This window comes from Achroia grisella, unplaced genomic scaffold, assembly GCF_030625045.1.
Source record: "Achroia grisella isolate CSIRO2021 unplaced genomic scaffold, CSIRO_AGI_Agris_v1 utg1179, whole genome shotgun sequence".
In the NCBI taxonomy this organism is placed as follows: domain Eukaryota; kingdom Metazoa; phylum Arthropoda; class Insecta; order Lepidoptera; family Pyralidae; genus Achroia; species Achroia grisella.
In genome coordinates, this window is record NW_026712591.1 from 91622 (window position 1) to 115521 (window position 23900).

The 23900-nt window shown below is 28.5% G+C and overlaps 5 protein-coding genes across 5 annotated transcripts in view; 1 reads left to right on the plus strand and 4 right to left on the minus strand.

Annotated features, from left to right (window-relative positions):
* Positions 1-3769: 3769 nt before the first annotated feature.
* LOC131852583 (uncharacterized) lies at positions 3770-4864 on the minus strand. The gene is made up of 4 exons (XM_059203259.1): positions 4853-4864; positions 4448-4578; positions 3924-4185; positions 3770-3835 (listed from the first exon to the last, which is right to left on the minus strand). Exons 1-4 carry the CDS (start codon positions 4862-4864, stop codon positions 3770-3772), a joined length of 471 nt encoding a protein of 156 aa, XP_059059242.1.
* A 760-nt stretch (positions 4865-5624) lies between these two features.
* On the minus strand, positions 5625-6797 carry LOC131853386 (uncharacterized). Its single transcript, XM_059204257.1, has 3 exons — positions 6620-6797; positions 6340-6514; positions 5625-5886 (listed from the first exon to the last, which is right to left on the minus strand). The coding sequence occupies exons 2-3, from the start codon at positions 6498-6500 to the stop codon at positions 5670-5672; spliced, it is 378 nt and encodes a 125-aa protein (XP_059060240.1). The 5' UTR covers positions 6501-6514; positions 6620-6797; the 3' UTR covers positions 5625-5669.
* Positions 6798-7375: 578 nt separating this feature from the next.
* Positions 7376-8532, minus strand: LOC131852590 (endocuticle structural glycoprotein SgAbd-5-like). The gene is made up of 3 exons (XM_059203273.1): positions 8524-8532; positions 8255-8388; positions 7376-7571 (listed from the first exon to the last, which is right to left on the minus strand). The coding sequence occupies exons 1-3, from the start codon at positions 8530-8532 to the stop codon at positions 7376-7378; spliced, it is 339 nt and encodes a 112-aa protein (XP_059059256.1).
* A 2770-nt stretch (positions 8533-11302) lies between these two features.
* LOC131853126 (uncharacterized) overlaps positions 11303-23900 on the minus strand; it is a 37806-nt gene continuing 25208 nt past the window's right edge. The window contains exons 6-11 of the mRNA XM_059203944.1: positions 19853-19893; positions 19134-19215; positions 18949-19053; positions 17823-17912; positions 11596-11708; positions 11303-11528 (exon numbers count right to left, since the gene is read on the minus strand). Coding sequence (XP_059059927.1) covers positions 11303-11528; positions 11596-11708; positions 17823-17912; positions 18949-19053; positions 19134-19215; positions 19853-19893 — 657 coding nt within the window. The remainder of the gene's footprint in view (positions 11529-11595; positions 11709-17822; positions 17913-18948; positions 19054-19133; positions 19216-19852; positions 19894-23900) is intronic.
* On the plus strand, positions 21806-23405 carry LOC131853214 (endocuticle structural glycoprotein SgAbd-5-like). The gene is made up of 3 exons (XM_059204050.1): positions 21806-21905; positions 22184-22326; positions 23025-23405. Exons 1-3 carry the CDS (start codon positions 21894-21896, stop codon positions 23245-23247), a joined length of 378 nt encoding a protein of 125 aa, XP_059060033.1. The 5' UTR covers positions 21806-21893; the 3' UTR covers positions 23248-23405.

The following is a 23900-nucleotide window of genomic DNA, read 5'->3' on the forward strand; positions in this document are numbered from 1 at the left end:
AATGGAATACATGTTTTATTAACTTTCATAATTCCAATAATGCAATGTGATCATGAAAATTCGTCCAGTTTTGAGGAACATTTGTAACAATAGTCTAATGCACATAATAATATAATCGTGATAATATTATCGAATTCCTCGGTGGTATAGTGGTTTAGCACACCTTCTTACTTCCGATTATCGCGGGTAAGATTCTCCGCACGGCACAAATATTTTTATTTATTACTATGTATATGATTGTTTGTATCGGTCGGGTATTTTCTATGTATAATATGTATGTATTTTCAAAAAAAACTATGTATTTGTATTTGTCAGTTATTTAATACACATAACACAAGCTTTAAATAGCTTGACTTGGGTCTAGATGGCGCTGTGTGAATTGAGATAATTATTATTATAGAGACTTAACTAAAAATAAATATAGGTTTTTAAAACTATTCTACGAACGAGATTTGTACTTTCTGAATTTTTTATACGTAGACAATACTTAGTATTTATTCCTTGGTTATTTGGACGGAATCAAGGAAATGTATGGAAAGCCAATAGATTCCCATAGATGTCCTTGTATAAATGCATCTCAGATTTTTTTTCTTCTGATATAGAGATATTATTTTTGTATTATACCAATACGGTTAGGTGATTTATTGTCTATCTGTGGGGCACGGACGAAATTTGATTTAAACTTACATATTACATTATATATATGTCTGAACCAAATTTAGTGAATTAGCTTTTTAGGTGTTTCATATAATCCTCCTGTTTATAGATACATATCGAATAAAAGGAGCGTTAGCGAATTTACCGTTAACAGAAATGTATAATATACCTACATATTAAATATTTCTATTAGTTATTTAGTGCCCATAGCAAGTTGAGCTTAATTTGGGATTTGGTAGGGCTATATAGTCATGTGTTAATACTTTTATTTATGGATATTTGTACGTATTGTCAAAATGACGTTACAAGTATTTTAATACTAATATTAACACATCCAAAGAAATATCATGTACCTACTATTGATTGTAAAAACTAATTAGTTAAGGGAATGTTTATAATAAAATTTACTATTAATAATAAAAATTTGTATTATAATATAGATGAATTGAATAGATGTGCAAAAATACACTTAATGTAGTATACATTAATGTATTTATAATAAAAATAGATCGAAATATAGCTTTTTCTACGTTATTTGTTACTATCTCCTTAAAGTAAATTAGACGCAAAACTTATATGAGACATTATTGCTGACACAGTATCGGTAGGGACGAACTTTTTGGATTGTTTAGATCTTAAAATTTATAGTAACTTTCTCAGCACATAACATAATCCGTACAACACATGCCTTACATACAGATTATGTTACTTTCTCGTCACATAATCTGATCCATTTGGATATAGTTAGAAATGATAATATCGATTGTCCATACAAATTACGTCATTTATTAGATACATTATGCAGAAGAAGCGAGGACTGGTGAAATTATAAAATTAAGAAAAATGCAAACATTTTTTATAACTGTAATAATTGTTATCAATAATTCTTTTTTTATGCATGAAACATATCGTTATTTATAATTAATTATTCATAAACAGTTACCTTGGATTTAGAAATAATTATTTATGTAGATATCATGAAATTACATTTAACACATTGGTAAATTTTATTTTCAATTTTATGCAATTCACTAAATGTTATTAATTATTTAGTTATAGGTTTATGTACTCATTATTATAATTTTGTGCTATTTAGGATTTAACAAAGTATTTTTTTAAGGTAATTTATTCATCCAATTAAGTGTAGATGCATTAAATAACTTACATTTCGAAAATTTTATGTATTATGTTGATTCTAACTACCAACCTACATAATTATTTAGTATATCATACCACATGACATTAACACATTAAGCTACCATCGAAGGGCATGAGACGCCCCTTAAGTACGAGTAGAAGATATTAGCTTAACTGACATGTAGCTTGTTATAGATTTTTTTCTTCCCGCCGGCAGATTATGTATTTCTACGAGTACATTTATGACATAGAAAGCCAAATATAGCTAATATTCTCAATTTTATTAACTATACTACTTCTTTGTACGAAGCTATTTAAATTTAGCAAACCTTGACTGGTTGCTTGATTTCAGAATAATCTCGATGACTGATAATAACAGCAACACAATTTCAGTAATATATTGCAAGTGCAGGTCATATTTTTCTCCTACGACTTTGTTATTACCTAGTATAACTTTTCAGAATCGTTCTAACTATAGGCAGTACCAACAATATGTACTGTATCACGAAGGTATGACCTGTAGCTAAACAACACACACAAGTGCATTTTATTTAAAAGGCAAATATAATCTTCTGTACTAAATATTAATTGGCATAAAACGTAATTACGCTGCTCTATTAAAATAGGAAATTTATCGTACAAAGGAACATACATAACATATATGTTCCTTTGTACGATATGCCATAACATGGCTATATCAAATTATTTCGCAATGGTGCGCTATCAAATTATGCGCTATTAGTGAATTTCATGTGATAGAAATATCTGATAATACAGTTGACAAGTCATATATGAACAATATCATGGATACCACTAAATATACAGTGTAATAGTCTAATTACTCTTATGTCGTAGTGGCGATCATATTGCACCATTCCTCAAGACAAACACATACTACTAAATCTAGGGGCTAAATAATGAAGCAGTTGTGGTGGATGTAAAATCATGTGAAGGGTGGGCACACTATGAGATTGGTTCAGATTGTGCTAGATATAAGGCTGGGAATCTGGGAAGCAATTTAGGGTTGCTCCAATATGGGCCTTGATTAACAGCCGTGTATAGATCGTTTAAAATCCAGACATCTTTGTAGTCTCGTAAATATTTATCTTGGATCTAATATATGAGGACACAAAGCAATAACTTGTATAAAGTTCACTGTAAATTTAATAATAATAGAGACTTCTGGAACTCAGGCATGCATAGTATATGGTCTACAACAATACTAATTTCTGTAAAACTCGTAAAAAAAACTTTATTGTACATTTATTGATTTTTATACTCTATAATTGCTCAACAAACTAAAATATTTTAAGAATCCTCAATGTTTATTGATAAACAATAGGAATTACAGTTCAGAGAATTAAAACAATGAACTTATTAAATATTACGTAAACAATAATTACCTCTAAATATAGTTATTTGATTACACTCACTGTAGGTTTGTAGACGCTGTAATAATATAAACAACTATAATTATCTTCACTATATATTTTTTTATAGTTTAACAATAATTTTATTCTATACAATAAATATTAAGTTTCTTCAAGAATATATGGAATTTTAGAAAATATGATTTCAGACTTATAGGATTTCCATTAATTATACGATTATGAAATATTTAGTTTAAGCCCTAATCATGAAAACCAACAGTATCAATTGAGGGTTCTGAAAATTATGAATGACTTTATTTAACAGGATCGGAATAATATATAATAATAACTGATAAAAAACATTTTTCCTTAATCAAGAATAGATCTGTCCTAATTATAAATGCAAATACGAGTATTGGATTGAGAACAATCAAGAAAACTAAAAAAGTGGAGAGTCTCTCTTATGAAGAATACGAAACGTCTGGTAATTTGTCAAAAAAATTCGTCATGTATAACCTCGGGGATGTTGCAACATTTTTTCAAAGTTATCTCGATACAGAAATATGACATATTAGATTTGAAGGTTAATATATATATACATTTTCTTATCCCAACAAAGATGCAACCGCTGCGCCGCCAATTCGATTAAAAAGATCTTCATCAGTTGTAGTCTGGAAAAATTGGTTCGGTGTTAATATAGTAATGAATACACGTGAAATATTATTCTAATAAATCATATCACAATAAAGAATATTTTACCCAGTTCCCATCAGTAGTAGAGTCTGTAGTCGTTTCATATAAATTGGTGCTACTGGTAACAAAATTGTCCATTTCATCATTTCCAAATTCATTATTATCTTGTTCAAAATTTTCTCTTCGTGGTTCATTGTCTGTAGTTATAGTGTCCGAATTTCTATACCTATTTTCTGATGAAATATCTGGCTGCCATTTTAAGGGATTTGATATTTTAATGTCTTTAAAATTGTCGAATGGACGGCTGATCTCGATTACTGAAGTGGGACTATAAGAAAATTATTATATTAGATTTTGAAAATCTAATCTAATCTAAATAAAAACCCTTCTGTCCATTTTTATTTCAAATTGACTCACATGTGATGCAAACATTCATAAGAAACCAAAATTAATCCTAATGTCGAGGCAAGCTTGTCTTTCTCCTACCGTTGGATCCAATTATTTCCAGGGAAATGTCAGTTTACAAGTATTGACTTCACCTCATCAAAGATAACAGTCTTGATGGTATATTATAGGTATTAGATACTCACATTTTCAGTTCGATATGCGGGACAATATTTTTAAAATTAGTTACTCCGAGAAAATTATTGGGGAAAAGCTCTCCAAAATTGACCGGTAAAGATACAACTAGATCAGTCAATTGGCAGCAAACCAGTGTCATCTGAAATTATATTAGACATTAAAAATCAATTACTACTATTGTTATAATAACAAGATTATTAATAATGAGCTTTACCTTGACTAAACGTATTATTTTGTATGGGCCCATTGGATAGAATAGGCAAATTAGATACTGCGAATACTATTACAATATAATGTCACTACTATGTTTATATAAAAAAAATATATATTAAAATGAAGTATTGTTCGTCATTCACAAGGAAGTTATATTGTGTGTCTTATGAGTATTCTTCAACACGCTTACAAATTCATACTGAGTGTTTCATCTCAATTATGTTTCTCGGAACTACTTTTTTGCTGGTTTCTTATACTCAAATGATACTTGGATGTTCATTGGCTAATGGAGAAGACTATAAAATACAGTAATTTTATGCTTCTTTTTTTGTTATTATTTATGATTAACGTTCTATGGTGTTAACGTAAAGACGTATCTATACTGATTGTACATCATACTAGACAGTTTTAAGCTGCAACTATAATATATAATCGAAAAATAAAACATTACACACATTACCACTACATTATATGACTGATAACAAAACGTGAATATCAATATTGTTAATTGAGGTTTCTTTTTGTCTTTAACAATTGAAACTTAATGTTTAAACTTATAATTTAAATTAATTACGCTTGAATATCGATCTCTGGGCGACAGCTAGTAATAAACATATGTTTATTTAGATACTCATATTATTGATAAATTTTATAGACTATCTAAGTTCATTGTGCAGTCTACTTTATCTACCTATTTGTTTATTTCAAATTACACTACGTCATCGTGGAACATTATGATGTAGCTGTTAGGATGCGTATGTGTACAATAAAATAGTTATTTTTCTACTATTGTGTTTATCAATATTATTATTTAACATAATTTTAGTTAGTACGACAAAAATCACATTTTTTCCTTATATTCAGTTACCCGAGTATATAAGATACTAACCTTTGTCTTTATAACCAAAATAATGTAAATGCATCCTATTACAGTCAGTTTAGGGTAACGTAATAAAAACTGGAGTTTGAATATGAAACAAATACGTATTTAATTTTTTATCCATGTATAAAAAATAATCAAGATCTTCTACGTCTAGCATATGTGCATCCGGAGTTTGAGGACGACGTACAGCTCCATATATGAAGAGGTCTTATGCGGTTATGCTTTTTTCCCCGCCGACGTAGACACATCTGGTGAGAGTTCATGGGCCGAGCCAGGCGAGACATCTTATTGAGTCGATATCGACCACTTTCCATTTGGAGTAATCCCAATCTGACACCTCGTTTTAGTGCCCTTAACGAAGAAGAAAACAACTGACTAAACAATCGTGATAATATTTAGACATATATAAGGTCTGGATCTTCTCTGTTCAGGAGGCATAGAAGAATTGTTCTTATATAATATATCGATTTAAACTAAGCTCGTATCAATTTAATATTTTGTCAACTTAAATTGTCACTAATTTAGTACAGAATTGTGAAAGACATCGCACATTATACACAAAAAGAACTCAACCCTTCTTAATAATAAGGTCATTTTAAAATAATAAACAATAAGGAGGATTATACGAGTACTTTACATAGAGGCAGTTTATAAACACTGGAAGATGCTTTTAAAAAGCATCTTCAAGTATTTATAATCTGCCTAAAACATCTACTAAGAATGTAGTTCCTGAACAAATTGATTATACCATTATATGTATATTATATATACATATAATGGTATAATAATATAATAAATTAATACCTGGAGACTTTTCTACTGATCTTAGGATCCAAAATTCTGTATTCCATTTTAATAAATTTTACTATAGTCCGCGCAGTCCATCCTGTATTTCTCATCAGCTTTTTGATGGCTGACATAACGATCTCACCAGTTTTTATGTTAGAATTTGATGTTTTACCCATTGCATTATACGTAACTAGAATAATTGATATAAAAAACATAAAGAAAGACATATTTATATAATAGTTTAGCTTCATTCTAATCACTTGCGTAGTGCAAACAACAACAAATATAAACCTACCTCGCAGATGAATGAACTCTACAAATCCACAAAAGCTACAATGATACTATTTTACTAAATTCAAGACGAAAAGAACAATAACATAATTTCTGTTTTCGATATATACGAATACAATTTACAATTCAACATAAAATTTATTGAGGTTATAATGATAAAATATTTTGGCATTTGAGTTGTCTGGCGGAGCTTTCGAAGCAAGCAAAAAAGAAGTTTGTATAATAAATATTAAAAATACAAAAAAAATAAAATAAAAATATTTTATTTGTTAAATAACAAAATAGGGTTTTAAATAGTCGTCAGTGATATATTACATTAAAGAGAAATATATATATATATATATATATATATATATATATATATATATATAGTATAGTGAAGAAATCGAATAGAGTATGATATAACATAAATAATTATAATATACATGTGTATTATCTTAATATAGTAGTATTATAAACGTGAAAGTCTGTAAGTATGGATGTTTATTACTCTTTTATGTAAAAATTACTGAACGAATTTTGATAAATAATATAGCTTAGCAATAATAGGCTATACTTTATATTGAAATTTAATGTGGGTGAAACCGCGGGCACATCTACCACAATATATACTTATATACAAGATTTTTTTTGTACCTGATATATGCTAAAATATTGAAGAACGAGCAGTTTTGAGTTAAGTTGCACTATAATTATATAGATAATTTCCTATTTTCTTGTATAAAACACTCGTAGACATTGAGATATTTCTGTCAATTAATTACGTAGATATTGATGAAGACTTTTCTATCTTCGGCTGAAAGCCAGTCTCGTCAGCAATGTAGGTAACTTTATAAATATCGCCGTCTGGTGCTATCCAACTGTAGGAACCTTTAACGGAAATACTTTCGTCATCAGTTCCGGCGTTTTTCAGCTCACCTTGTTCCTCACGTAGGGTCTTGTCACTTTGTTCAAACCTAAGAAATAACAAAGAATATTACAATCATTTCTTAATACAATATGGTCTCCTGACTTCTGACAGGATCGTTATGGTCAGGAGTTAGACTGTATACAAAGTTAGTCCTTGGGAATGGCAATATATAAGTAGTACCACGGCTATGGTCACATGATGAATGATGATGCTGTTTTGGCATATTGTCGGTGTTTGCCACTTATAGCTGTTAGTCATTCCATTTATACCAAAAAAATTAACATGATCTTTGAATTCAATTTGCAAGTAAATCGGTATTGTATATACACATATTTTACCATTGACGACGTAAGAAGACGTAATGTAGTCTGTGTGAAGATGTACTATTTTCGACATATCTTTATTTGACAAATCGAATACCCCTATGGTATATAAACTCATAACATCACAAAATTTCATGAAAGCCTTTCTGTTAAGATTCATTTTTATTATATACTATACATAGATACTAGTAAAAATTTTATGTTAACAAATGCTGGTAACACATATGTACGGCTTTATCTGGAAAGTTCTATGTGTAAGTTAATATCTATATAATAATTAAGTGATTCAAATATTAATATGGAAAATAATGTTTTTCTAATTTCAGGCGGCGACATTTCTCTTTAAGTATGAAGGAGCGCCTAAACATTAAATGTAGGCAATGTTTTATATCTACTTACAGCATACGAGTAACTATAGGTGCCAAGTCCATCGTTGTCAGAGTCAAACCGCACTAGCTGCACTGCTGGTATATTTTCGCCTTGTCGCAGCTGAGGGGCCGTCGCCACTGCTGTAGCAGATAACGCTACCATTACGAACACCTGAAAAGATGTTAAAACATCACTAACACAAGCACTTGGATAACAAACATACCATCAGATTTGAATCTTAATAAGTTATTAATTATTATACTTTCTATTTTGAAAGTCACATTTTAAAATTATCATTCTAATTACCAGCTTCATATTTTGTGCTTAAACGATTTGCCAGCCATTTAAATTTTGTTAATATTTAATAACATATTTCATGTTTTATACTTTCTGAATATAATATTACAACATATGTTTTATACATAGATTGTTACAATGTTTTGTGTATTTGACCGGTCCTTCAAGTGGCGAAGGCGATGCGTGTATCATCAGAGGATCAAATGATGAGAGGATTGCGAAACCAATTTTAATTATAATGTTATAGGATTTGATAACTATGCTTGAACTATTACGAAGTGTTGATGGCAATTAAAGACTTGTTGGATGATGATTTCTTAAGAAAATATATTTATTTATAATTTATACAGATGTATCAATAGTTATAATAATTGTTGATGAACGGCTCTGTAATGCAACTTTGTCTAAAGCTATTTATTTCTTCAAATTATTTTGACCAGACTTTGAGGCACGTATAACGTACTTGCTAACAGTTAATTTTTGAATATAATATAAATAGAAATATTTGGCTATATCATTTCACTCTGTTAATTGAAACCGTACAACTTGGCCGACCGATAGGCATATATAGATTTGAAAAAGGAATGTAGAAATGTAATATTATTTTAAGAATAATGTTTAAAATATATTCAATTTATAATAAAAGCGTTACCTTTCCATACTTTTGATAGAACCATATTTTGTTCAGTCTTATACAATAGAATAGTCGATTTTTAACCACTCAAATTTTACTTTTAGCATCTATTGAAATGATAATGGTTACTACAAAATTTATTTTAAAACAAAATGCTACACTTGTTTTACAATATATTCTACGGATTTATACACAAAAGAAAACTATTACTAACAATCTAATGAAACTCATTGGACTTAATAATGATTAAGTAACTTCTAATGAGAAGTGGGGGTGGATTTACAATTTCAGTTTTAACATCTCATCACTAGTGCCCTGCCGGAGTGTATCGTTAGTGTATTAAAGAGCATTGGCCAATCCAATGCTCATTATCATCATCATATTCAATCATAAAAAGCAACGTAAGCATGATAAAGACATTCACAGAATGATAATATTATATTAATACAAGGGATTTTTATCAATATGTCATGCACACATAGGTACATATCATTTGAAGTTTGTTTCTTGTAGTATATGAGAATTTGATCTTTTAACTGAGTTTAGCATTAATAGTAGCCTATTTGAGTGATTATGAGTACTACATGTTTTTTTCTCTATTCTCATTTTAGAATATCTAATACTGTGAAAATTCTAAATGTTTTAATAAATCATTATTTAAATAATTAGGTAATAAATATGTCGTAACAAACAATGTACGGAATTCTCAATGTGTAAGATATACAGATTTGCTGAATTTTGAATATAAAATTGCTTGTAACTTTGTCTGTCTGGGAACTTAAGTTTGTAAAGCCGTGGGATTTTTACAAGACATTGATAAATAAAAAATAATTTCTGGAACTTTTATCTTTAAAACCTTGGCAACATTACAATAGCGAACATTAAATGTAGTAAATGAAAAAGATAGGTAAAGTTAAGTTAAGTTAAGTAAAAGATAAGTTTTTAGTGAGTATATTTTATTTGTAATAATAATAATAGAAATCTTTAAAAATATAGAGAGAATAACAAGCAAAACGGATTCGTCAACCCCGTAATACAGATGTGTTTAAAATCCTTCTGCAACGTGAGTAGAATATCTGTTATTACCTATATCAGGTACACATATAGCAACCTACATCTTAATTAACATTATTACTATATATCGATGATAGTCCGTACATATTTCAAAATTACATAGACCTATTAAAGGAAATATACCTACAATAATAATAGTTATGGTACTGGCACTATACATCAGGGATATTACAACCGACAGACTCGTATTTTATACTGATACATATTGTAACCAATCTACGCAAGTATTGCTATGCAATATTAGTTATATTACTGTTTTTAATGTACTTAATACATTTTCATTGTAAAGAATGATGAAGTCTAAAAATCATTATTTCATTACAGAAAAGTAATTACTTGATTCCTATTAAAATTTGTACATTTGTCAGCCTCGGTGGTCTAGCGGTTTAGCATGCCACATTATTCTAATAGTCAAGGGTGACGATTCCACGCAGGTAGAAACATTTTATTTATATCTATGGACTTCTATCAGTTATCTAGTACCCATAATACAATCTTTAGTTAGCTTAACTTGGGTCTAGATGGCGACGTCTAAATTGTAATAATAACTAAAATATATTATTAAAAGGAGTCCCTTCAAGCAATGTTCCGAAGATACTGGCAGCGTTCCCCCTTTGAATACTTAATTTACTATATATACACATATTTAGTATATTCTTAGGCACAAATCATATCTTTTTTTTTAGACTACTATATTGAGAAACAGATCTACCAAACATGCTGTAGAATACAGAATTTACCCTTTTTAGCTGTTGACTAAGAAAGCGGATGCGTGATTTGGACATATTTAATTTTCTTTAATATGGGTATGTTATGCAATAATTATAAATTCATAGTGGAATTTATAATTGATACTAACTAAGCATTATTTAATGTAACAAAATATATTTTTTTCATGTTGTACTGTAGCCAATGAATAGGTAATATTTGGGATAGATTATTGATAATAGTATTGGAGTAAAAGACAGTAAAATAAAATTGGGTTTTAATGAATTAGTATATAAATATTATATACCATTTCATTGTAATATATTATTCTATTTACACACTTCTCTGTCAAGAACATTTATCTAATAGTTATTATCCAAGAAATGACGATATAACTCCACTAGGGATACTTCCACCAGGTCCTTGTTCAATTCTTGGTTGAAATCCGTTTTCGTCGGCGATGTATGTCACTGTGTAAACCACTCCATCTGGTCCAACCCAAGAATACTGGCCTTGAACTGAAATGCTCTCGTTTTCAGTTCCTTCATTCTTCAACTGCCCTTGTTCTTGCTGTTTGCTGCCATCTGATAATTCCACTCTGTAAACAAATATAATATAAGTAATATAGCGTAGGATGAAACTAAAACAAGCCAGATATTACTTACGCATAACTATACGCTCCGAGTCCAGTATTGTCGATATCATAACGAAGGATCTGCACATCTTGAGGGTTCTGTGGGGCGGCGGCCGCGACGGCAACAACAACAAGTACCAGGAACTGAAATAAGTAAATTTAGTTTCACACGATGTTTCACAAATTTCACTTCACTATTTATCCACTGCACTACTGACCAACTTCATATTTCAATTGTTTACGCCTAACAACTGCTTCCTTCAAACAACACTTTATGTGTGAGCTGATTATGTTTGCAAACACTTCTCTTATATATTTCATCTAGTACGTTGGTTGCAACATAGTGCGGGATGGACATACGATGTACCTTCTCATTACAATAAGTCACAAGATGCACCAACTGCCTCCAAGTGAACGTGCTTCCACGAAGTATTCACGCAAACGTGCATCATCGATTATGCATTTGAAAACAACTGATTTGACCCATACAACTTAAGTAATAATAGCGGTACAAATGTCAATGTTAATAGGGATTTCAAAAGGTAATAATCTTATTCTCGTAATAAACATAGCGTTGTTAAACGTTTATCACACAATGGCGGTTAGATAAATTTAAAAAAATGTCAGTTTAAAGTAGTCGAGCAATTTATGATTAACAGAAATGTAATATTAACTTTATACAATTGTTTAATTCTTAATACCAATTAAATGTCAAAACATTTGTCTATGTATTATTAGTTTAATATAAAAATAAAAATTATTAAATGCATATATGCGCCATATACTCGCTAACAAATTCGGAATGGTCACTCATAGGAACTAAATAAAACACTTGTTCAATAGTAGTCGACTGACAAATTTTGATCAGGCTGTACTAATAGAGTCTGAATAAAAATAACTATTATACCGCGCTGTTATAATATATAATAATATGTCTAATTGTAAATGTTATGTTTAATTATTGGTTAATTGTAATTCCAATAATTGTAAATTTTAAGAGGAGGGAATTGGAAGCTAAAATACAGGTTTCTACTTAGTTCAGGTACCAGGGATCAATGTAAAATGTAAGTATTGGATGAAAAATATATACATAAAATTTTATAGTCCTTAAAAAAAATTATTGCTAGAATATTATAAATGGTTACAAAATTAAATATAACACAAGTTGTTGCACAAAAAATAAACCTACGTTTATTTTGTAAAGTACTGATCAATAGAGTTCATTATTATGGTACAAAGATATTAACGAATTTTGTCTATTTTTTATAGTTATGTAGTATTCTTGTAAGGTTATGGGAACGTCAATCTGTTCAGCCCACTGCCTCGGCCTTTAGCATTTTAAATTAAATTGGTCGATGTTATTAGGAAGACGATGCACTGACAATATATTGCTAAAATCGTTCTTACTATAATAAATACAAAGTTTATAGTTGATGAAGTTCAAATAGCATGATAATAAGTGCGTACCTACAAACCGCGAAGTAAACAATCATACACGGAAAAGTTCAAGGTTCCGTATTACGCTGCATAATTTTCATTTCAATTGATTTCTGATGAGTGTTTAGGTGCAAACATTCACATAACATAATTGAGGTCAAAGTTTTTTATACGTCACTTTTGTTATAATTACCTAAAGTAATCATTTAAATCGATTTTTTTAATTTTAAATTAATGACGTAACAGACTACTACAATGTTATGTAAGTATATATTTTATTCAAATATAATACTTAAAATTTCTATCTCCTTGGATATTTTTGGACCAATTAATTATTACAATAAAATATGTATATACATCGGAAAAAAAATAAAGTAGTAGTAGCTGTATGGAAATAGTCGAAAAAAGTAGTACTTTTATGATTAGGAAACAATATAAAAAATACATATTTAATTTGAAAACGACAAGAATTAACCCAGTTCCTCATTAATAAATAACTTATATGAAAATGGATGAAAGTACTAGCCTTTATGGCGAATATATATTTTAATAAAAACAAAAATAAATACGTTTCTGATGCTATTATGTCGCAATAAAGGAATTAAATTAAATTTTCAAGTGCTAGACAAACAATTAAAATACAACTGAATAAGATGTAAGTTGGTATCCATTATGCCGTAAATTTAAATTAGAATAAAAAATACGATGGGAATTTTAACAACAATTATTTGCGGTACAGTTATCTATTTGATAAATCTGTAATACAAACACAAAAAAGTTGCCATAATATGAATAAATCTGCAATTACCTTTTTTAGCTTTAAATTAGTATAATAGTTATAAATAATTGGGACAACAATTTTGGTACTGGGTATATATTTATTTTTGTAGAAACAACCGAAAAATATTTTTCATCAAGTAATTTTAATTTTCACAATAGTCATATTATTTATAGTGGTTTCTATTGTTTATAAATTAGCCAAATTTCATATATTGGGCAAACACAGTTGCCAAAAACGCGATTGATGCAATATAAAATCTATGTCGAATTAAACTTTATTTAATAATACAATATTAATATTAATGATACAGTTGCAAATGAATCACTAATTAAAACAATATAATTGTGTTAGTGCCTATATTAGTCATAGTAGAATTAATCTATAAAACAACAGGTTCTATTTAAAGATTTCTGACATTGGATTTTATTCTACAGAAAATAGTACAACAAGAAAAATGCATTACAGATCAGCACTATAGCACAGAGACTATAGTGGAAAATTCGCACTCCCAAACATTCTCTTAAAATTATATTTAGTTGCATATTACGTAATACAATATAACCAGTTAAAGATGTTCCCAAGCGGTCGAATTATTTACGTCACAGTGTTGTTGAATCAACGATGCTGCGACGGGCTGCTGACCTCCGACACCCATAGCTTTCCTTTCAAGAACCGTTTCAATTTTAGGTCAAATTGTAACCTCACGGTTTAGTTCTCTTTTCTTTTACATTATAAGTGAATGTCAAGGTTTGCCACTGTCTATGATGGTCAGCGCTATTATGACTGCTAATGGCTACTCATAGATATATCTTTCATGGAATAAGAAGAAATGAATGAATCAAATCCAAATCCAAATCAAATTTGTATATAAATGAAAAGAAATTTATTTATACACAGATTTGATTTAGCAAACATGAACTCGCGACTGTCTGCGATGTATCCATTTACGCTATTATTATTATGTATATTGTGTTCGTTGGAAACGATAATAACAAATATATTTATTGTAATATCGATGATCCATTTGTTTGACTTTTATGTTGCTACATATTATATAACAATAATAATTAACAAAATTTATAACCTATACCTACACCTAAGAAATACAAAAACAAATTATTATGTTAGTGTATTTAGTTCTTCAATATTTTAGTATTTACTTACTACATGATCAAGACTTGGGTTAGATTTATTTATTTATTGATTTATGAAACTCGTCTTATTGAGTGCTAATATAGACCAGTTTAGCATAACACTGATTCCCCTCGAGGCGAATGACCCTTAGTAATGTTACATAGTTGCGTTATGATAAATATGAATGTATTTTTTTCTTTATCATGATAAGGAATGCTATAAAAAAATAAAATAATATAATATATGCATAAAAGCCTTTTTTACTTGAAGAAAACCCTCATGAAGACCCGCCTGCCCGGAGAAGTCAATAAAGCCTAATATATTGATTTTTATGCACTACTTGGTATTTTATATTCAAACAAAATCATTAACATGTTTAATTTCATAACCAGCCAACTATCTTGTTCTTATTCTTAGAATGCAAAATTATGCATTCTAAATATGTAATAATTAATTTTAGGGACACTATATATTACAGTTAGCACATCTTATCTGTGTGTATATGTATTCATATTCGTAGTAAAGGAGTACAATGTTCTATTTGTTAGAACTTATTTGTGTACACTATAGTTGTATTGACAAATAAACAAATAGAAGATTATTGTGACCTTCAGCTTTAATAAGTACATAAAATAATAACTACTGCTATATAGACGCAGAATTTGTTAATCTAAGGGGTTTTTCAAGCAAAAATTCTGATATTCTACGGAACTTAAGAATTAATTTTATTTATAGATGAATAAGTGACCTATATGTATAATGTTGATACAAATTTCTTAATACGAGGTTATTATACTCGTCGTATAGTTCAAGGTTAAATTTAATTTATAATTTAGAAATCTTGCGTCTTATATATTCCAAATTATAACGTGTCATAACAAAGTGGACAGGCTTACCATTTATCATATTGTCTTTTAATTATAAACATTACATCAAATGTTGCTTTTAATAATATATCTTTGTCATATTATAGATTAGTACAGTTATCCATAATTTTGTTATTCACTACATATTTACTTAATGAGTAACCAAATGAAATAATTTTCAACGAACTATTAAAAATAAGCAACTTAGACTTATTTATATGCATGTGTATGTGTATATACATACGATTATGTATGTATAAGTATTCGTCTATTCTAAATTAATTACGATATATATATATATATATAATCGTGTATATATATACACTTTCCCAATTGAATGCTACCGAAGGAATTTTAAATCTCTAATTTCTTTTATGCTGTCACTATGTCAAGGTTATGACATAATGAGCAACATTGGTTGCATTTAAAACATCATCATTACTCGCATAAAGTTTAATAACATTCAAATATTACTCTGTAGGTCAAGTTTTCTATAAAAATATGTATAATCGCTTAGCGAGGACAGGTGTTGCATCGTAAGATTTTATTACGAGTATATTGATTTTTATTAGTAGATATATACTATATATTTGTTATTTAATTGGATACCTGCTTATAGATTCATACATCCAAGTTTTCTGTCAATTGCTGTAAAATAATTCTTTATTTTTCAGTCTTATTTTCTCTCTAACAAGAGTCAAATATACAGTAAACCGTTTTAATATTGCATATTTGTTAGGTATTGCTAATTTTTCCTGATGTCTAGATTTGTTTTATGAAGCTACACTCCCTCTGTGATTTTACATTACTATTATTATCTTTATAAGAAACAGATGCTTGCAAATGATGAAACGTTTTAATATTTTGATATTTTATCTATTTTAACAAAATCGGTACCTTTTAACCGGTTACCTTTTTCGAATTATATTGTGCTTTTACTGTGAATATTTTCAGTTAACCAATAACGTAATAATAATTGACAATTTGGAACTATGTCAGACGTGCTTGACTATAATGCTATGTGAATTGCTCCATTCCATCGTCCAAATCGTATTACAAAGAAATTGTTATCAGATATTTCATAAATGGTAAACATGTCATTATAGTTATTTGATAAAAAATCAATAACATTTACAAAGTTATTATGTATACTAGTACAGACGACAGAATAAGAATAACAGACGACGTTTTAGTATTCTATGGATTCACCGTGCGAAAGCCGGGTCTATCGTGTGGTAGGGAGGGAAACTCTGAGGAGTCCCGGGACTAGCTTTTAGACCCAGGTGCAGCTTTAAAGGGCCCGACAACGTACTGACGTCCTTCTACCCAAATCTTCACCGCTCGTATTTCTTTCCTTACCTAGCTAAATCTGGTAGGAGGCTGTTAGTGCTGCTTTAGATACGCGGTAGTAGTATTAAAATAATTAAGTAATTATCACAAACAAAGTTATTACTAATTATCATTTTTAATCATACTGTTGAGATATACAATACAATCCAGAGTACAGTAAACTTCAGATGCAAGTTTTTAAAGTTAGAATTCTAATAATGATGAAGTAAGAGATCAGTAATTCATGACGAAAAAGGTGAAGGTTCAGATCGCACCTGCTTGGATATTTCTTTAAAGAGACCATAAATGTTGTGACAATATTGTGTATTATACATATTTTATTAATAAAATACATATTATATTAATCGAGATAGACTTTCGAAAAAGTATTCTGCGTGGTAGTCTCATTTCAGCCACCAAGAAACTTGCTCTATAAAATGTGTTGCGGTTGAACCGTTGAAAAATAGTAAATTTACAGGTTATGGAGATGTAATATAATATTTCACCCGAATGGCAAGACCAGAGTGGTATCGATAGCATCACATGATATTTGTGATGCTGCATTAGCAGTATTTGACGATTATTTACCGTCGGTCTGAGTGATTGCTATGTAAGTTACTTTAAATAAAATCTAGTGTAATCATTCTAGAAAGATGCAATGACTCTATCTAGTTCATCTTCAGTAAAACATAACAGAAGCAAACAGTAAACTCTTCTCCGGTCCACGTGGCTCTCTTCTGTTGGAGACATGAAGTAATTATTTTCATCAGTTGAATACCGGTCCACGTTTACCTTACAGAGCTGCCAATTAGAAAAATATGTTATTAATATCAAGTGACTGTTAATCAAAAGCTTTACATTTCTGTAAAAATCTTTATATGTATATGACCTTTCAGTACTCATTAGTACTTCTTTGAGTGTTATAATTTATTATACGAATAGTATTTAAAAGAAAGTTCATATTTATTACTCTTTCACGTAACTATTTATTGTACATCAATTAAAACAAGTAATAAATTTCTCTAGTCTACCATTCGTATAAATTCAGTAAAAAGATCTGTTTAAATAATATTGCTTGTAGGTAAAAAGCGCTTATATCTTTTGTTATTCAAAAAATGTGCAGTACATCTTAAGAAATCGATAATAACCAAAGATATTACATTTTATGAGTAATCCGCGTGTAGCGGTGATCCAACTTGCATAATTTGACCTTTCTATTACACGATGTCTTGCGCGATCACACAACAATGCACATATCCATTCATATATGTAGTTCAGATGTGTTTTTAAATATTATAACATGTAACTTTTAATTACTTTAATAAAACACTCAATGACACAACCATTTTTTCACTTTAATAACTATAATAAACTTACGAATAGAAATAAATATTTTTTAACAGTGTTATCAATAATTTATGGATGTGTTTACTGAGAAAAGTAATATTAATAGATCTTAGGAAAAGAATAATAGATCTTTCTATAAACTCAAAATCTAGATTGTATCACATAACAACTAAATATAGATATTTTGTTTTAAAATAATACCACACATAGAATTGGTAGAATCGTGACATTTTTTTAGGAACAATATATATATTATTATTATATAATAATATATAATATCGACAATTAAAAAACATTATTAGTCATTGATTCAGTATTGTTGAGGATATTATTGATGTATTCACAAATACAAAATATATTCTAAGTTGAATGGAGAACCGCGTCTTTTTTGCAGGTACATATACTTACGATAAAGTTTTATTCACACTAACTATTTTAGACAAATTGTTCCTGTACATCAGTACAGGAACAATACTATCTAGTATATTACCTTTTTATTTCCATCTTCGGAACAAATTAATTCTTCAAAGTGGCTATTTAAAAAAGCTTTTGGATATTTGTAATATATTTTCAATTCAGGATATCTACCTAAATGCTGAAAAATAAAAATATATTTCGAGGTTACCAATAATTTAGACATTTTTTCTGAAGACACGTATTTTATATCATATATACTTCAGGATCCATAGCTCCGCTTCTTCTGACTGTGTCTTGGGGAAATTCATTGGGAAAAAGTCGACGTAGTTCTACATCTTCGCTGTAAAATAATATTATAATTTATATGAAAAAGGCACAATTATTTTTTTTATACTACGATGGTGGCAATTTGTCAATTGTCGGGTATTTGTACTTGCAAAGAATTTTATTAATATATTTATAAAATAAGTTAAGTTAATGCATATTTACTGTTTTAATAGTTGAGATTACTATTTTTTTTATTTATAATATCAGTTACGATTCTTGTGTTTATACAATAATATATTATAATTATATGTATTAGTATAGTACCTATATATATGCCTATGGAATTTATTATTTTTATTTAATATATAATGATAGATGAAATCAATGTAATTCCTCCATTTCTAGCAATATTATTAAAATATATTTGTAAATAAAAATTTGGACTGAATCGGATGTTGGTATGTACCACAGTATACTATCTCATAAAAATTTTTGTTTTCATTGTATATTACGAGATAAGATTAGTAATAAGATATGATGGGACTGGGATTATCATATTATGATAAAAGTCCCTAAATAAATCTATAATCAAAAAAAATTTATAAAAAAAGAATAATCTTATGCCACAAAATCCATCTAACTAAAATAAAAATTATCTATTATTTGTTTATTTTACATATATAACTAATGTATATTACTCTATGACTTACTATGTATAAATTGCAGCATTAATATTTTGAATAATAATTATCTAAAAAGAAACAATTAATTTCTATGATAATTTATATTTAATTTAACATTTGTACCCGCACGTCTGTACCCACCAGCAATACAATGTGTGTTAGTATACTCATTTTTCAATGAAATTATTTACGATATTTAAAAAAATTCAGTTAAGTACGTTTCATTTTTTTAACTTATGAAGTGTCCTTATTTAATGTAAAAAACTGAGTTGTAAAGAGCCCAAAGAATAAAAAATGTGTATTTTATTAACATAACTAATATAAAAATAGATTGAAGTATAAATTTAAAAATGTAATTTTACAATGTGTCAATAAAATATTTATAGCCTGCCTGTTGCCTGCCACTATACTACTATAAAGCATTGGATGTTATTGTTTTCGACAAAATATATCATAGTCATAACTAAAAATATTATACGGTGGGTAGTTGAAAATAATATTTAGTATTAAATTAATGAATTTCAATTAAAATTGAAGAATAATTATTGAATATCTTTATTATAAATTAATTTTAATGGTAAAGGGAGCTAACAGACATAATATAATATATTTTTATAATTTCATACGGTCATTATTTACACATAAAAATAAGAAAATCACGATAGACTAATATATCTGCCCATAATTTGTTTATTTACCATATACCTGCGGCTCTTCTTATCTGTGATCGTTGCGGTTATAACACTGCTGAATTATAGGGAACTCAATATTAAACTCAATAAGATGTAGTAGAATCTATAATCTAGATCTATAATATATATATTTTTTTAGCAATGTTACAGCGTTAAGGTCAAAACCTAAATGGATTCAAGTTTAATAAAAATGTTAACCTGAGTTTTCTAAAAATATAATACAAACTAATTATATTAATAGATATTTAGGGACCTAGAGCAGGCTCGTATCCAACGCTGCCTCACGTACATATATCCGGGGTACTAGCCTCCAGGGTGGCAGCAGCAACTATACGACACCGAAGGCGGGCGCGTGTACCTAATAACGAAACTAATGCAAGAGCTAATATATCACTTGAGAAGCCTCACCTAATATATATAAATGTAGTTGAATGACGTAGTTACGTCGTTTAAAGTTAGTTGCAAATAAAAAAGCGACAGTACATTTAACATTTTAAAGATTTATATATAGTTTAAAGTACACTCGAATCATTCTAGTAATTATTTCAATGCCGTACTTTTAATATTCGTCATTTTACTATACCAGTAGATCGTTGTCCTTAGGTAGCCATTTAATATATCATGTTGAAAAGGTGTTTAATAAGGAAATACTAGTATTAAACAAAATAATGAGAATAATGAGAATTTTTTCTTTTTTTAGAAAGATTACATTAATTTTATTGAAGTTTTTCCCGTTGCAAATAAAAATATACCGAGTAGGTACATAATAATATTATTTTCAGATGTAAGTAACATATATATGATTTGCATTTTCTATATATATGGCGAGAGCATAATTAGAACTGGGACTGTGTCATTAACGCAGACTAACTGGAAAAATATTAATTATTAAAAGTATTAATTATTATCCAAATAGAGCAGTTTCCAATATATAAATATGAGTATTTAGGTATAAATACGCATATCTTTATATTGTATTATAATTTAGTACTAGATATAGTTAATATCGAGAATTTCTAGATTAATATGTTTCTATAGATACCTGTTACTAAATTCTATCAATTACTACAATATAACTTACATATTCGGTGAATTTTACATTTCTTATGCAATATATGCATACAAAGTAGGTTAGTAGGAAGTAATAATAAAAATAATGCTTTATTTATACTTTGTTTGCCGTATATTCAGAGAAGAGAGGGTAAATATAACAATTAAAACTGTTGTAACTAACTTGAGTAGTTTACCTTCGAAAGTCTGTATCGTATTAATAAAAGTTTTATAAAACAAGTTCATTTCTAGATTTAATATAAAAGATACACTTCAGGAAACCTTTAGTTTACTTTATACCACCTCGGTTTAATAACCATTTCAAAATGAATATACTGGTGCGTAGGTACACGATTTATCTTGTGTTCAGTACATACATATTTTTTTAGTAAAAAACAATAATTGTGTTAATTTTTTCCATACAATTTAGCTAGTTATGTGTGCTTCTTTATTAACTATTTTAATTAAATTGTTTGTTGTTGTTGTTTTAGAGTAGGCTTTGATGGAGAGTTTTATAAATAAGGGACGTTATGTTTTTTTTATAAAGGAGTTTCGACATTTTTTTATTTTGCAAATTATATCTATATAATATAAATAGTGATAAAATGGTTTTCAGTTATTCGCATTATGTTTGGCTGTGGTAATCATCGGCTGTAACTCCCAATTACTGGGAAAGTTGTTTGGCGTAGCAGAAAATGCAGTAGTAAGAACACTAAAGTATGACAACAGCAACAATGGTAGCGGCAATTACGAGTTCAAGTAAGTGATGCATCATTATACCGTAAGAACTCATCGATACTTATACATAAGAGAAGAATATATCATTCCTGAATATAGGATTCTTGACGTTAACTTAATATAGATTCAGTATAATTTCCCTAGGGAATCCTACATCTGAGAATAAGTCTAAACTTTATTGTCAGATGTGCTCAAGAATTAACTAACAACAACAAAATTATACAGGTATAGGTAAAAAACCGACTACAGTCGAATTATTAGGTTACCTTAAAAATTACTAATCAGATCTTGTTTATACCATACTAGAAATACCATATTAAAAATAAAAAGAAAATGTTCATGTCGAAAATAATTGTAACACATATAAAAAAATACAGTTTACTTATAAGTAAACTGTATTTTTTATATGTATTATTTTTACCTTCTCCTTTTTTTAAGTAGAAAAATAATATTATTGATGAAATCAACATACATTTGGGTAGGTATTTAATATTTAATTAAATATTTAAGTATTTTTATCACATATTTAGTTTACTCATAGCACTGCTTAATTTGGGACCAGATAATGCTGTATAATTTCCTTATTGTCCTTAATATTATTTCATTCACATATAACATAAAAAACGACTTCATTGTTATTTTTTGTAAGGGATAACTGAATGTGATTACATTTTTTTGATGTTACATGAAGATTACTTAAAATAAAACAATATTTTCAGATATGAACAATCTGATAAGACTAAGCATGAGCAAACGGGTCTACTTAAAAATGCGGACGGCCTCAATCCGTTTGTGATCGCGAAAGGATTTTACGAGTGGATTTCACCTGAAAACAAGAAATACCATGTCCAGTATGAAGCTGATGAAAATGGATACCGGTCGGAATTAGAAGAGGGTCCCGGAGTTCCCCCCGTTGTTGCCAGTACTTTGCTTGGCAGATAATTTAATATGTACATATCTATATATTAAACTTGCATTTATGTAAATTCAAAATAGCCGTGATATTTATTTTACTCTATTATATTTGTGAACCGATTAGAATAAAATACACAGACTACATTTTAAGTGAACTCACCACAGTATGTTAGTAAAAACTACACCCAAATATATTTTTGGTTCTATTATATTGATAGAATGGCCCAATAATATAATTGTTTTTCTCACATATCTTCATACATATATGTATGAAGATGTGTGATGTATGTATATATGGAACACATCAAAGTTTTTTAATGAAATCTTAAATATTATTAATTAAATAGAACACGTCAATATGAAACAAAATAAAAACACAAAATGAAAATACTATATAACTATAAGTATCATATACTATTTTTTAAGGATAACAATGGAATTTTACACCCATCTACGTAAAGGTATAAGCTGGCGGGTCACCAGTGCGGGATGATCAGACGAGGATGAGGTCATCGTAACAAATTAATCAAGAATTAACGATATTGTCCTCTGTTAGTATTATTCAAATGGGGCAATTATTATCATGATTAGGTACATAGTGATTTTTCTAATCAGATACTGAATACAAAAAGTAGTGCTATCTTTCATATAAACATATCAGTGGTTTATTAGAAATTAAA